The 16,076-nt window shown below is 48.0% G+C and overlaps 2 protein-coding genes across 6 annotated transcripts in view; both read right to left on the bottom strand.

Annotated features, from left to right (window-relative positions):
• The window catches only part of PER3 (period circadian regulator 3), a 59,035-nt gene extending 56,961 nt beyond the window's left edge, over window positions 1-2,074 (bottom strand). For 4 of the 5 annotated variants that reach the window (XM_073903404.1, XM_073903403.1, XM_073903402.1 and 1 more), the window contains exons 1-2: window positions 1,270-2,074; window positions 693-838 (exon numbers count right to left, since the gene is read on the bottom strand). In XM_073903404.1, coding sequence (XP_073759505.1) covers window positions 693-838; window positions 1,270-1,448 — 325 coding nt within the window. In that variant the 5' untranslated portion in view covers window positions 1,449-2,074. The remainder of the gene's footprint in view (window positions 1-692; window positions 839-1,269) is intronic. The other variant, XM_073903405.1, reaches the window with a different exon arrangement.
• Window positions 2,075-6,582: 4,508 nt separating this feature from the next.
• VAMP3 (vesicle associated membrane protein 3) lies at window positions 6,583-15,764 on the bottom strand. The gene is made up of 5 exons (XM_025856480.2): window positions 15,632-15,764; window positions 13,458-13,539; window positions 10,061-10,219; window positions 9,259-9,310; window positions 6,583-8,406 (listed from the first exon to the last, which is right to left on the bottom strand). Coding segments are annotated over exons 1-5 (315 nt in total). The 5' UTR covers window positions 15,634-15,764; the 3' UTR covers window positions 6,583-8,386.
• Window positions 15,765-16,076: the final 312 nt, after the last annotated feature.

A 16,076-nucleotide genomic window follows, 5' to 3' on the forward strand; every position in this document is an offset into this window, starting at 1 on the left:
GAAAGGTCAGAGATAAAAAGGAAAAGGTGTTTGCGACTGTTCATTTTTAATTTGGCAAGTTCCTGATATATCACGAATGCACTGTTAAACAGTATGTGGATGACAGAGAAAGGTGAGCTGTATTTAGCCAAATGTATTTTTTCCCCAATACCCTTAGAAGACAACGATCTTTTAAAAAGTCAGTCTTTGGGGCGCCTGGGTGGCTCAGTCATTAAGCATCTGCCTTCGGCTCAAGTCATGATCCCAGGGTCCTGGAATCGAGCCCCATATCAGGCTCTCTGCTCTGCGGGAAGCCTGCTTCTCCCTCTCCCACTCCCCCTGCCTGTGTTCCCTCTCTCGCTGTATCTCTGTCAAATAAATTTTTAAAAAATCTTAAAAAAAATAAAAAAAATAAAAAATCAGTCTTTAAAATGTGCCAAACTCTATCTCCTACAGCAAATCATCAAAATATGCCAGTCACTAAAGAACAGTTCCTAAACTCTGACACAAACAAGGTTTTCCTGATGTTCCTAATTTGCAAAACCAAGACACGAATAGAATCCATGTGGATCTGCTCATCTCACATCAAGCACCATAAAAAGGTCAAAACATTTCAGGGACCAGAACCACACTGATAACTCTTCCGGCTTGGCCGATGTTTATGAGCAAAATGATGTATTCGCACGACTGTACTTTTTCTCCAGCTCATTTACCTTGTACGCTGTGTATGCAGAGAAGGGCGTAGTTGAGAGCATCCACGGTGCTTGGCTTACTGTGTCTCTCCGATGGGAAGTATTTTTTCATTTCTTGCACAACCATTATAAGTTCTTCAGAAACTCTGTTTCGATCTTGCTGTTCACTGTAAGAAAACAACAAAAAACCCCGTCAATTCACACGTTCAATTATAAGAGCAGCCAACGTTTATTGAACAGCATATGACACGCCAAGCAACTTTCTAAATGCTTCCCATGGATCAACTCATTTAGTTCACAGGTTTATTTTCCTCTTTGGGGGGATCCTGGCCAAAGAAACTGGTAAACATCAAACATTTTCCATTCTTTCTCATTCCCACTGCAGCCCCCCTGCCCCTCAGCTAAACCCTTAACCACTCTTTCCATCTTTCTGATACTTCTTGGTAATTCTTCAGTTTCCCACAACTTTTCATTCCAAGTTGTCTGAGTATCCCCCTAAACTTTTTCTCAGGCTTACAAATAAAAGAATAAAACGACTTAAGCCCCCCTTTCCCTGTACTAGCCTTCGAAGAACAACAAACAAATCAGGCCGTGTCACCTGTTGCTGTTCTCCACGTGTGGGCTCTGCAGGTGGGATTTCCGGCTCCACATCTCCTCGTTTCCTCTCCCCAGGGCCTCAGAGCCGCAGGCCTGTGGTCCTTCAAATTCCTGAGGTTCGGTCCCTCTGGAGTCCAGAGATTTACCGCTGGACGTTTCCAGGTCTTCACAGGGGTCCATCTTTTGCTCGGCAGCCCTCAGTCTGTTGCCTGCTTCCTTTTCACTTTGCAATCAGCGACAGAATTTCTCATTTTGGTCCATGCCATTGCTTTAGGGAAAATGATCGGTCATCAGGAGCCCGTGGATCCTGATCCCTAGTCACCTGGACGAAGTTTCCTCTGCAGGATCTCCATGCAGTCTCGGATGGCTCCGCTCGCGGGAGCAGCCTGGGGGCGCCGGGGGCGGGTACAGAGGGGACAGGTGTCCAGTAACACGGGCGATGTGCTGCGGAAGCTGAGCTGTGACAGACCCCCCCGGCCAGACTTTCCCATTCGCCGGCCTGCCCACGCGCTGTTGTTCACCGGCCGGAGGCGCGCACCCAGAAACTGGACCCGGGCAGGGGGAACTTCCAGCGCCAAGTTCAGGAGCCCCGGGTTCTCGGACCGGCGCCGCTCGGCCGCCGGGTCCAGGACGGAGGGCGGACTCGGGGAGACCTCCCGCCCCGGCAGAGCACTCACCAGCCGCCGCCGCCGCCGCCGCCGCCGCCGCCGCTCGCCCCACCGGGCCGGGCAGCACTCAGTCCCGAGGACCGCCGCGTGCCGGGCGGTGGTCGGCGCCGCGCCCCCGGCGCGCCACGTGATGCGGCCCCGCCCCCAGGCCTCGCGATTGGCCGCCGCGGCCGGCTCTGCGCGCCCCCATTAGCCAGGGGGCGGGGCCCGCGCCGGGGCGCCGGGGTTACATAACCGAAGGTGAGTGGGCGGGGAGACGGCCTCGGAGCCCCTTACATAACGCCGGGGGTCGGGCGGAGGGCGGCGCTCGGCCAATCCCGGCAGGCCGGCGCGTAGGCGGGGGGCGGAGGGGCCCGGAGGGGGCTGGGATTAAGGCCGCGCAAGTCGAGTGCTCCGCCCTCTTCACGGCGCCGGAGAGGGGGTGGGTGGGGGGAAGGGGCCGCGGGGCGGCTGGAGCCAGCGCGGCAGGGATAGGGCGCTCGAGCCGCCAATCGTGAGGGCGCGGGCCCCGGGCGGGGTGAGCCGGCCTCCACGGGAGGGGCGGGCGACCCGGCGGCGGGGCGCGCCGGTGGCGGGGGCTGGCGGCGCAGGGGTGGGGGACGACCCTGGGGCGCGGGTCCGGCCAGTCCCGGGCCGCAGGAAGAAGCACTGGACCTCCGAGCGCCTCGTCTGCGCCTTGTCGGATTCCGGTTTTGCGTCTTGCTCAACCTTCCTGTTCTCGCGCCCGCCAGCTCGTGAGGCTCGGAGGCCCTGGCGGTAGGGCAGCCTCAGGAAAGATCAAAGCCGGGTTTCAGAAGCGGAATTTTGGCAACAGACTCTAAACATTTCCCCGGTCTTCCTGAAGTTACAGGTTGATTTGGCAACTGGGGGAAGACAAGTGTATGTCCACGACACGGTTTCAGAAAAGGGAGGTGTAGCTAAGGCCTTTTAAAAAAATACCAAGTCTGAAGGTTTTTTAGATTGTCTGTCAACTCGTCCGAAGTGCAGAGCTCCTCCCCTCTCCAGTGCCTGGTACATGAAAAATCTTCAGTATTTATTGGATGAATGAAAGGAATTGCATAGAAAGGGGTGGGGGGGGAGTGAAGTTTGTCAATTGTTCATGTCATGTATTGGATAAAGCATCTCCTTTTTCCAAATGATGGCAGATCTCCCTCTCAAGTTTTGTTTTGTCGAACTGCGTTCATTCAACAAATACTTAGGAGTGGATGATCTAGGCCGGGATGATTGTGGCCCCCGAGAAAGAGCAGTGGCAAAAGTCCCTCCATTCTGGGAGTCTGCCGTTTGTGAAGATGGAAGACACAAGCCAGCGTGTGGAGGTCCGAAAGTGGAGAGTGCTGTGTGCAACGTGAAACGAGGAGGAAGTGTGGCTGGGACAGAGGGTGAAGGAGGCAACAGACACATCAGCCTGGGGATCAGGGAAGCCTCTCTGAGAAGGCGCATTGAAACCTGAGTGTGTGCGTCTGTGTGGGGGCTGGACCCGATGGAGGGGGCAGGAGGCACCTGCTGAGGCCCTGACGGAGCAGGTGTGTTGTTAAGGAACAGAAGGAACGTCTACTTTGTCTGGGGACTTCACAGAGGGAGGAGGAATGGTGTTAGGGGAGATCAGGAAGTTAGGAAGGGCCAGATTATAATTAGGGAATGCGATTTGGATTTTTTTTCTAAAAAATGGAAAGTGGAAAGAGGATTCTAAGCAAGATAGTGATCTGTATCAGCCAGACTTCTACACAGGGAGTAGTTAACAGGAAGCTGTTAGTTACAAGAAGAGGGCTGAGGACAGGTTGGACTGGGGTGGTGCCCGGAAGGATGGTGAGAGGAGACGACGTGGGGTGCATCTGGGGCACAGAACCTTGCCGATGAGTTGAATGTGTGTTGTGAGAAGAGAGAGTGATCAAGGGCGACTCCTGGGTCTTTAGTGTAAGCAGTGCTGTGTGTCATGGGTCAGCAACTTAGATGGACAGGGGGGGATGGTAGGTTTTGACGAGGGGAGAATGGAGACTTGTTGCCCACACATCCCGTTTGAGCAGTGCATGGCACGTGCAGGTGGGTGATTGGATCTCCCAGCCTGGGATGGAGGGGAAAGGCCAGGAATGGAGATACGGCCAACGTTTGGGAGAGGCCGGAGGCCCTATGGCGATTACGGTCCTGGGTGAAATGGTGTCAACATGAGAATGCAAACAGAAAAGGGCCAAAGGCCAAGACTGGGGGAGGAGAGAGGCGTGGAGATTCAGAGGCCAAGCAGAGAGCCAAGTGAAGAATAAGGAGCCATAGATGGGGTTGAAAGAAAAGCAGGAGCATGTTGGGTCATGGAAGCTAGGTAAAATATTTCAAGGGGAGAGCTATTAACTATTATCAAATGCTGGTGATGCGCAGAGTAAGACAAGGGCAGAGAAATTTCTGTGGTGCTTCACCAAGATGGTGACCTTGGTTAAAGATGTCTCGATAGTGTTGGCTGGAGGAAAAGTACAATGTGAGGCAGTGACCACGGGGAGCTGTGGGGAGGGGTTTTCCTGTGTGGGGCTATGAACAAGTGTTTGTTTGCCCAAGGGAGGGATGTGGGGGCCACGGTTAGGGTCTGATGGGGTGATCCAACAGAGAGGGAGAAGGGGATGAAGCGGGAGGAGAGTTGCAGACAACAGGGAACGGCTGGAGGGAAGGATTCAGTTAGGCTCAGGATCCAGAGCCTGGGCTGAAGGCAAGCCCTTGTGTTAACGGGATTGCCCGTGGTCTTGACGGTATAAAGACCAGTAGAAGATTTGGAAATGCACTTAGCTTGCTATTTCAAGGATGAGAAAAGAATACCCATTATTTTCTAATAATTATGCCATAATTGGTTTATTTAGGAAATTGGGGTTTTACAAATTGAATTTTCTGCTAGGATGAAAAGCAGCTTCGTTGTAAATAAGGATGCTATTTTTTTTTTTTTTTTTTAAGTAATCTCTATACCCAACGCAGGGCTCAAACTCACCACCCTGAGATCAGGAGTCTCACGCTCCACCGACTGAGCCAGCCAGGCGCCACCAAGGATGCTATTTTTAAATGCACTTAAGCAGTCCAGTCAATTTTAAACAAATCCTCACTCAAAATGAATAATAATAATAAAAAAAAATCACCATACTTTAAAAAACACATTCTATTAGTGATACAAATATAGAATCATCACGTAGGACGTACACCTCGTTCGAAAATACTTTTGAGTCAAGGGGAATTTGCCCCATTCTTTGACTGAAATTGTCATCAGGAAGGCAAATGTTCACAAACATCACATTTCTCCTTCCGGTGACATGTGTCCCCTGCCACCTCTGAGGTTAGGTGGGGTCGCGTGACTTGTTTTGGCCAGTAAAACATGAGAAGAGCTCCGAACCCCACTTCCAGACGGAAGCCTTGAGAGCCAGTGCACAATTCCTTATGCTCCCTTCCTGCCACACTGATAACCTGAACAAATGTTTACAGGAAGTCCCTCCCTGAGGACTGACGATAGAACCTTCCCGCGGCCTGGCATTGGACATGAGGCATGAGTGAGGAAATAACTTTAAGCCGTTGAGATTTGGAGAATGTTTATTGTGTAGCACTCCAGCACATTCGGTGTGATCTGTGTGGTGACTACAAGTATCAGCAAGTCCAGTGGACTGGTTTGGCGTGGACCCTGGATGGCTGGTGGTGCCATTTTCTGGAACAGACCCTATTAACGGAAGAGGAGCATGCGGCTGGGGAGTGCTTGCTGCTTTGGTCCCTGCTGAGTTTGAGAGGCCGGTGTCCACTAGGCCAGGAATCATCAGTACATTAATGGTTAGAGATGTGGGAATAGGTAAGACTGACCAGGGAGAGTGGGTAGAATGGAAAGAGAAGTTGGCTGAGGACCCAGTTGGCTGAGGAATCCTGACATTTACAGGAGAGGCAGAAAAGAGCGCATTTATGGTAGGTTTTCCTTCAAAATCTTGAAAATGGCACCAAAATTTATGTAGATCTCATTATATAAAGGTCCTGAACAAACAGCACAATTCTACTGTAAGTGCTTTGCCAGGACACAATAGCACGCCAGACAAGAAAAGCGGTGACCACCTCTCCAAGGTCAAGGCGATGGAAGAAGTCACCCTCTTCTCTCCCAGATTTCTATAGGAAATGGCATTTTATTGTAACTGTAAGCAAAGGCTACTTCTACCCCTGTTATGTTGTTCCCTAGCCGTGGTAGATTAAGAAGGGAAGTGTATTCAAGGGGAAGGATGAGCAGAATCAAAACGAGAGCCATGTTTGGAGAAGTCTCTTGCCCATCCACGTTACCTTCCCTGTGGGCCACCTAGGCAGCTTGCTGTTCTACCACACACAGGGCCGGCTCTGCACCTCACTCTTTAAAGAACATACATTTAAGAAACTCAAAAGCCAGATCCTGAGCATTCTGGTAATCGTGAGAAAGCCAGCCCCCGAGTCATCTATACTTTTCAGGAGGGGAAGGGTTTGCTTGGGTTCGCTAGGGTACAGGGAAATCCTGGGGACCAAGAAATGAGTCCTTCGGGAGGGAACTGGGGACAAGAAGAGAAAAGTGGAGTTTGGGGTTTCAAAGTGAAAGGTGAGGGCAGCAGCAAGGAATGCCATTTTTAAGACTTGGACCATGCGCAGCTATTCTTCTACAAGCAACACAGATACCGGAATTCCATTTATAAACAGTTTATTCAGTTCATTATAGTGGGTAAGTTCCCAGCTAAATGCACAGATACAAGCGAGGTGCCCCTGGGTTAATGCAGGAGCCAGTGGGTTACATGGGACTCGGCACGAGGCAAGGAGGGAGCACCAAGGTTTCAGAGTCAGACCCGGCGAGAGCCCCTGAGCGGAGGGGTGGGCTCACGGCCCGCCCCACACTGACCCCGCTGCTTCCTTCTCACAGCTGGGCATCCTGCAGGGCGTGTCTTCAACACTGTAGCATCTCAGTGAGGCCAGGGGAACAGATATTAAAGGGAGTCCGTGTCCTGGTGCCCCTCAACTGTTGTTGCTTTGTAAGTCCCATGCTAGCATGTGAACAGGAATTTTGGAATCCTCCAGTAACCATGGGCCAGAGTAGTAATACCTCTGCATTTGTCCCTCAGCGCCTCCCTGCCTGCTTGCATGCCTACCTGAATTCCCATCCTTGAGCCACCCGCCCTGATGATGCACATCTCACATACACAACAAGTCTCTCATGACAAAGCTATTTCCGAAGCAGCATCTTGTGCAGTCTATGACGCTGAAGAAAGAAAGGGTCTCTGGTTAGCTATCCTCCAGGAAGAGTCATCCACCCCTGACCAATGCCCAATTGAAAGCATAATTTAGAAGACAGATTTAGGAAGTGGAATATGAATAAAAATAGGAAACAAACTCCCAAAGACTATCGTCTATGGGGAATGGGCCAGTTAAGGACCAGTTCACAGATGGTCTCACTTGAAGGCTGCAGAATTGTTGCTCACGTAATTATTAGAGACCTACTGGAGTCCACAGCTGACATTTTGTGAACTGCCGGGTAGAACTCAGTCTCCAGGGATGAGATGGTCAGAGTCTAGCTTAAACCTTCCCTCACCCGTGGGAGAAATGCTGAATCAGAGGGGGAGCTGCACCACCCACAGCACTCCAAAGGCAAGAAAGGCCTGTTAGGATGTAGAGGGTTCACAGACAAGATTACAATTTTAATTCTGAAGGGCACCTTAAGTTCCATTTGTCACTTTTTTGAATTTATCTGTTGGGAACAGACTTAAGGGCATTCAACTTTTTGGCAAAATAGAAACTTTGGTCATAGCCATAGTTCTATAAAAATGTTTTAAAGAGGCTATTATGTCTGATTAAAATAATATTTTTTAGCAAGTGATACAAAAACAGTTAACAAGAAAGTAAACATCTTCATATCTAATGTAAAAGCCAAAACTCTTTATCCATATCTTATTTTAAATACAGCGCGAGAGTCAGTAGTGCTTATCAACAGTAGAGAGTTCTCTTCTAGGGAATCAGAAAAAGAGCAAAATAAGGCACAACCTGTTATGGTTACAGATCTGCGTTAGGCAGTAGTGTTCTTTCTGGAAGGCACAAACTGGAAATCTGATTACCTAAAAGTTTAGAATGTGGTTCTGAAGATGTCAGACGGCAAGGATAGCTAACTTGGAACAAATTCCCTTAACTGGAATTAACACCAATGCATCAAGACAACATGACTTCGAGGTGATGACACTCGGGAAGTTAAGAGATCCTCTTCGTCAGCCGCGTGGCAATCTGTGAAGGCGCCGGGCCAGGTGTGGGCCGGGCGGCTGCACTTCAAGTTTGGAGTGCTTATGACATTACAAAGGCACGTTGCCTAGAAATTAAACTTTACGGTAACAAACAGAAAATAATCAGTTTAGACAGAACAGTAGGCGAGCTCGAGAATATAGCAGGTTCTAAGTCAAATGTCTTGAAGAGCTTTCTTGAATGGCAGGCTGGGGCTGCACTGGTTCTTCACGGGGAAACATTCCACACTAACAAGCAGGGGAGACACAAAGAAGCAGAGGAAACAACAGTTCAGTCTCCCACTGCAAACCCAGAGTTAACAGTGAACATCACAGTCTAAATATGCAATTCAATTTGGCCAACTTCTTACTAGTGGCTTCTCTACGCTTTGTCAAGGGCTTGAGGACGTTGTCAAGAGAAGGGATGGGAAGAACTGCTTTTGCAAATGGTTCCCAGGTCCTGGGCTACAAACGTCAATGGCCTGTTCCAGGATCATATATGGTAGCAGCAGTAATAACGTCAGTAATCATACTTCGTGCGCGCATGCCTGTCTGTATGGATTTATTTACTTACCCAGCTATTATTATTCCTATGCGCCGGGTACCATCCTATGCACTTCTTATATATTGAGCAGTGGTGTCCTCATAGCAAACGTTAAGGGGTAGGTACTATTATCATCCCCACTTTACAAGTGAAGAAACTGAGGATCAGGGATGTTAAACTGCTTGCCCAAGGCCACGCAGCTGGATGGGAATGGAGCCACGGTGGAGAACAGGTAGTCATGCTTTTAATCAATAGACGATACTCTTTCTTATAAAAGGAAATAGCAAATGAAAATTGTACTCAGAGTGAAAACAGATGGATCAGTGGAAGTGAGTACATCTTCTCTAACTTCAAAGGATCAATGTTTATATTTAAAAAAAACCCTGGATTTTAATGAAGTAACACTCAAGTATTTAAAACATTTACTGAAGAAAATGAAAATCTTTGGAGTAAACTAACAGTTCTGAGGGAACTTTTATTCTGAGTTCTTGTATGTGAAATCAACTGTGTCCATACCGAGGAGGCTTGAAAAATGAATTTAGGGCAGGAGAACTCACCGATGATGATGATGATGATGATGACCACAACGACAATCCCTATCGCCCACATCTATGACAAAACATAGACCATTTCACATTTCCAAATATAGACATTAGGGTGCTCACTGAAGAGTATGATAGTCTAGTCACGGACCGAGAAGTTAAGGTGCACTATAATCTGAAATAATTCATAGTTTTTAAGGCCTAAATTTACTGTTCTCAATTACGGCATGAAGTTCTTTATCTGCTTTTTAAAAAATGGTCAAATGACTTGTGGTCCCTGGAAAGGCATTTGCTTGTGTATACAAGTTCTTCACACAAGGCAGGGCTACTAAGCTCGTCCTGTGTATCAGAAAGTGTCACCTGTATACCAGTAAGGGGGCCGTGAGATGTATAAGATCTGCTTTGGGGTATGCTGCTTGTGGGCTGCTTTCTGCACTGGCTTTCAAGCACCCCCCCCCCATCCTGTGATGCCGGAGCCACTGGCTGAACCACAGGCCAGCGGACCACCAACCCCAGCCCTCTCCTGCCAGTATGTGTTCATGGCTTTGCAGCGTAGGGGTGGAGGGTTGGAAGGGGCTTAGGTTGGTGACTGATTTTGGACATTCCTATTCTATATGCTTCTTAAGGTCAGCCACGGATCATGGAGCATTCCTAGCTGAGGGGAAAGGAAAGAGCATGCAGTCAGTGCTTCAGACTCGGAGTCAATCCAGGTTTCCACGTATGGGCCGTCAAACTCATCTCCAACACCCATAGCTTTAGTTGACCCTCTGAGAATACAGAGGGTGACTTAATGTAAAACCAGTTAAAAGAAAATTACCTTGCAATTCTTCCACCAGTATTTTCTCTTCAACTTGGCAGCACTTGTTTCAAACTGGGACGCTCCTGCCTGCAGTGCATCTGCACGATCGTCTAACTCCGAGAGCTTCTGATCTCTTTCCAACACCTTGTCCACATTGACTCTCATGATGTCCACCACCTGAAGGAACACCGATCACACCAAGTTACACATAAGGGAAGGGAAGAACAAGCAAAACTCTCAGTGAGGTAAATGGGCTCATTTTCTTTCAAGTCAGCACTTTATGACTTTGAGCCACAACTTTCTTTTAAAAAGGAGGGAGCAGGGAGTGGCTCACTCTTTCATGATGAAAATACTCAGCAAATTAGAAATAGAAGGGCACTTCTCTAACATGATAAAGGGCATTTATGGAAAAACCCACAACTAACATCCGTGCTCAATGTGGAGAGTTTCTCCCTAAGATCAAGAACAAGTAAAGATGCCCACTTTCACTAATGCTGTTCAACATTGTACTGGAAGTTCTGGCCAGAGCAAACAGGCAAAGGAAAGAATAAAAGACATTCAAATTGGAAAGAAAGAAGTAAAATGATCTCTATTTGCAGATGATTCCGTATATGGAAAATCCTAAAGAATCCACACACTACTAGAGTCAATAAACAAATTCAGTAAAGGTTCAGGGTACAAGACCAACACCCAGAAATCAGAATGTTTCCATACAAGAGAAATGAAAAGGAAATTAAAAAAATAATTTCATATACAGTAGCAACCAAAAGAATAAAATACCTAGGGGATAAATTGAACCAAGGAGGTGAAAGATTTGTGCACTGAAAACTACAAGACATTGCTGAAAGAAACTAAAGACCTAATTAAATAGGAAGACGTCCCATATTCATAGATGGGAACACTTACTGTTATTAACATGGCAAGACATCTCAAAGCACTGTACAGATAAACAGATTCGACACAATCTCTACTAAAATTCCACTGTCCTTCTCCCCCTACCACCCCCTCCCAGAAACAGAAAAGCCAATCCTTAAATTTTGATGGAATTGCAAGGGGTCTGAAGAGCCAAAAACAATACGGAAAAAGAAAATGTTGGAGGACTCAGACTTTCCAATTTCAAAACCTTACAATAAAGCTACAGTAACCAAGGCGGTGTGATTCTAGCATAAGGACAGACATACAGACTGAGGATCCAGAAATCAACTCCAACATCTCTGGCCAGCTGATTTTTGACAAAGCTGTAAAGATCCTTCCGTGAGGAGGAGGATGGTCTCTTCAGCAAATGGTGCTAGGACAATGGGACAGCCATATGCAAAAGAATGAAACTGGACCCTTACACCTAACCCTACATATAAAAATTAACTCAAAATGGATCAATGACCCAAGAATAAGAGCTAAAAACTATAAAACTCTTAGAAGAAAACATAAGAGCAAATCTTCCAAACTTCAGATTTGGCCATGGATTCGACACCGAATCAAGAACAACAAAAGAAAAAGTAAATTGAACTTTTTAAAAATTAAAAACTTTTGTGCATCAAAAGACATTATCAGGGATGTGAAAAGACAATCTATAGAACAGAAGAAACTATTTGCAAATCATTTATCTAAGAAGGGTTTAATATCCAGAATACATATATGTAAGGAACTCTTACTCCCCAACAACAAGGAGAGAAACTACCCAATTAAAAGCCAGGCAACAGACTTGAATAGACATTTCTACAAAGAATGTATACAAATGATCAATGAGCACATGAAAAGATATTCGACACTACTGGTCATTAAGAAAATGCAAACCAAAACCACAATGAAATACTTCACATTCACTAAGGAGGGCAGCTACACGCAGAGAAAACAGAAGCTAACAAGTGTTAGTGAGGATGTGGAAAAGCAGGAGCCCCCGGACACTGCGGGAGGGAATGAAGGCTGGCGCGGCCACTGTGGACACGTTTGGCAGGTCCTCAAAAAGTGAAACACAGAATTACCACGTAATCCAGCACTCCTGCTTCTAGATACATATCCAAGAGAAATAAAAACATACGTCCACACAGAAATTTGTCCATGAATGTTTACAGCAGCATTATTCATGACAGTCAAAAGGTGGAAACTCAAAAACCCCTCCACAGATGAAAAGAAAAACGAATTATGTACACACACACACCATGGAACACCACTCAGGCATAAAAAGGAAGGAGGTACTGACAGATGCTACAACACGGATGAACAGCGAAAACATTATGCTGACTGAAAGAAGCCAAACACGAAAGGCCACACGGTGCATGGTCCCCTTTAGAGGACACAGCCAGAACAGGCAAATCTATAGAAACAAAGCCGATTACAGGTTACCAGGAATGGGAGAAAAGGGGAATGGGGAGTGATGATTACACGTGTCCAGGGTGTTCTTCAAGGGGGGGATGCAAAAGTAGTGAAATTAGAGGTAATGGCTGCACAACACTGTGAATACACCGAACACCACTGGTTAATGGCTAATTGTATGTTATGTAAATTTCACCTCAGTTAAAACAAAACAAAACACCTCTCCTTAAAATTCCTTTGGTTAAGAAAAAGGACCCAGTTTGATTTTGTGAGTAAGCAAAAGTTTCATCCAGGATGGAATTAGAATGGGTTTCTTACCATGGAAATGTAAAATTTTCAGAATTCAGTTCATAAACAAAACCATCAGAACAAAATATTACCAAATGATTTAATAATGCAGTCTAACCTAAGTTTAACTCTGCTTTTTAAAGCAGCTAAGTGCAGAAAGACCAAGGTGTCTTTGTTGGACACTGACAGCTCTCTGGGCTATAGAATACGAGTCTGAATTTCTCACAGTCTTCCACTGTGGGTCTGCACATACAGAGCAGAACAAAAGATGCTGTGAGGGTCCTCTGACTCAAGAATTCCACAGATTTCGGTTTGTTGGGCTAGAGCAGTTTGCCAGCATCGGCCTTTGGTACATGAATGGGCAACAATTGGAACTGAGTTCTAGGGGCTTCCTCAAGCCTGGTAACCAGTACGTCAGGCTACTGTAGGAAGCATTCTGATGAAAAATCTGGTCAGAGGGACTGGTCTTGGCTTGAACAATCTATAGACCTAATCCTTAAAACTCTATTACCCTATTTAATAAAGTGGTTCTTTTTTTTTTTTTTAATTGTGGCAAACTGTATCTTATAAAGCGGTTCTTGGAGGGATGTTCTCAGGAGGAGTGTCTGTGGTTAAGATACAAGATTTGGTCACAGGAAAACAAGCATGACACCTGGAGACTGACTTCTCAGAAGCTTAGCTCATTTGTTATTATGAAACAGTCAAAATTTCCTTTATACTCATGCTTTTATGATACTTTTTCTAAAAAGAATTCTTTCCAGAGTGTTCCCATGTTGGTTTAAAATTCACTGTCTTCAGTATTTGAGAGCAATACCTCATCTACTTGATTTTGTGTCTGCTGAAGTCTTCGGTTGCTGCCAGAGGCAGCACTTGAACCTGCAGGTACACTTGCAGACCTGAAATGTGGAAAGGCACAAGCATGAGTAAATTCTGATGCCAAATACATTTCTGTAAGTATGCAGACGTTATTCCAAGACCTCGCTGTTAGAAGTTTCAGAACTAAAGCAGAAGAAGAAATCCTTCCTACGGTAATGAACAAAGGTTCTAATGATGTTTCTTCTAATTCCTCTATAATTTCCAAGACTCATCCATATGTGAAAAGTGACCAGTCTAAAGTGAAGGTTTAGTAAGCTCTACTTTGCATCGCTGAAGCACCTGATCTTCAGATCAGGGATCCTAAGAGAGAGAAACTACACCTTCCAATTTTTTGTTTAAAGGCACACATCTACTTAAATGCACTCAGTACGCTTCTGATCTCTCTCATTGTGGCAAGAACTGTTTTCATAGTTATGAGTCATTACAGAACGCCACTTTTCCAGTAAGGAGAAATATATTCATTCACAGAAACAGGGTCAGGAACATCAGGATGCAGGGAGGAGGGGTGGTATGAGCAGGAAGAGTGAGATGAAGCAGTGCTTCCTCCCTTAAAAGGTACTCCTCTGCAAATCCTCACTGAATGCCCATTTCTCCCCAGGAAGATCTTCCTTGACCACTGTGGCTCTGAAGTCCTTACTGCTTCCGTTACTTGGTTGGCCATGCTTTGATTTTTCACACACACAGATGGCCCTTGAACAAGGTGGAGTTTGGGGGTGCTAACCCCTTTCCCTTCCCCACAACTGAGAATCAGCACATAACTTTTGACTCCTCCAAAAATGCAACTACTAATAGCCTACCGTTGACCGGAGGCCTTAGCAATAACCTAAACCATTTACACATATTTGTATGTTATACGTATTATACACTGTGTTATTACAATGAACTAAGCTAGAGAAAAAATGTTAAGAAAATCACAAGACAGAGAAAATACATTTACAGTCCTGTATTTACCAGAAAAAACCCACGTGTAAGTGGACCTGCACAGTTCAAACCCGTGTTGTTCAAGGGTCATCTGTAATGTCTTGCCTTACAGACTCCTGTGTCTTAAGAGAGGTTTCTTCCCTGTATCCAAGACAGCACCTAGTATGTGTCTTGTACACAACAGCTACTGATGCATCCACTGATTCAAGTTCTTTCATACCTACCATGTGTCAAAGACCAGGGATGTAGCAGGTCCCATGCCTGCCCTTAACACTTTATTTTTATTCTCTGATAGTAGTGAAGGACCATGTACTGGTACGTTTTCTCATTTAATCCTTATAACTCTTTGAAGGGGGTACTACTATTAACCTCATTTCACAGAAGTGTAAAGTGCAGTTTAGAAAGTCAACACAGCTGGTTGCAGTGGAGCCGGTCTTTAGACCAGGTCCCGTATGATCTAGACCTTAACCACTGTGATTTCCTGTCACAGCAGCCTCAGCAGGTACACTCTAGAGTGGTGACCCTAGCTTCTAGAAGGAAACCGGGGGAAGCACCCATTCCTTCCTCCTCTCTAGGTGAGCGATGGACAGGCTGGAGGGGCCAGAGGGTCCTTGTGACTCTTGGCAGTTTTCTCTGAATGTTACCACGGGAAACTCCCACGTTTTTAAGGGCCACTACAAGACGGCTTCTGCTTAGAGAGGAAAGGTCCGCAGCTCTGCTCCTGAGTCCACTCTACCCAGGGCCGAGGTCCTTTCCCTTGCAACTTCCGGAGCCCAGCCCAGCACCAGGAGGCGAACGGGCGCTCCAGGTCTAGGGCAGGGGCCGCCGCTCCTCTCCGGAGCCGCGGGCTGGGGTTAAGGGAAGCGGAGAAGGGGTAGGGTCCAGGTAGGCTCAGGGGAAGGAGGGGCGTTTCCTAGCTCCGGGAAGCCCCCGGCCGCCCCGCCCCCGCCTCTTCCGCGATAGCCCGACAGCCGCGGGGCTGCGAGCTGCGCCGCGGGGCTGGCTCGGCCCGCCCGCAGCCCGCACCCTCGGGGCCGCCGCCCACCCGGGCCCTCGGGAGCCACCGCGCAGGCCCGCGTCCGAGCGGCTGCCGGGGTGGGGGGGGGGGGAACCGAGCCGGGGGAGGGTCTCAGCCGCGGGCCACCGCCCCCCGGAGTCCGAGGCCGCCCCGCGTCTCGCCGCGTCACTCACATTTTGGCGACGGCGGGCGACGGTCAGCAGAGCGGCGCAGCGGGACCGAAGGCCGGGAGCTGGGCGGGGCGGCGGCGCGGGGCAGATGACGTCGCCGGGCGCGGCCGCGGAGGGGCGCGCCGTAAGGGGGCGGGGCTCAGCGGGGCGGGGCCCCCCGGGAGCGCTGGGCGGTCCCGCGCGAGCCGACTGCGCCGGGAGCGCTCTGCCCGCCGCCGCCCCTGCGACGCTGGGGGATGTGGCGCGTTAGGCGCTGTAAGGGGAATGTGTAGGTCAGTCGGAGCGGGGGCGTGGTACATTTTTCCGGGCCCGGGCGCCATTTCCCTGGCCGTGACAGTACCGGGGACTGACTGTGTGCTTCTGCTTGAAGTCCCGCGTTAACCCAGTGGTCCTGGGGACCCCACGTTTCCCAGGGAAACTTGTTAAAATGAGATCGGAAGTCCCTTTG

The sequence above is a fragment of the Callorhinus ursinus genome, unplaced genomic scaffold (assembly GCF_003265705.2).
Source record: "Callorhinus ursinus isolate GAN/ISIS: 27379988/994484 unplaced genomic scaffold, GSC_fseal_2.0 scaffold18, whole genome shotgun sequence".
NCBI classification, from domain to species: Eukaryota; Metazoa; Chordata; class Mammalia; order Carnivora; family Otariidae; genus Callorhinus; species Callorhinus ursinus.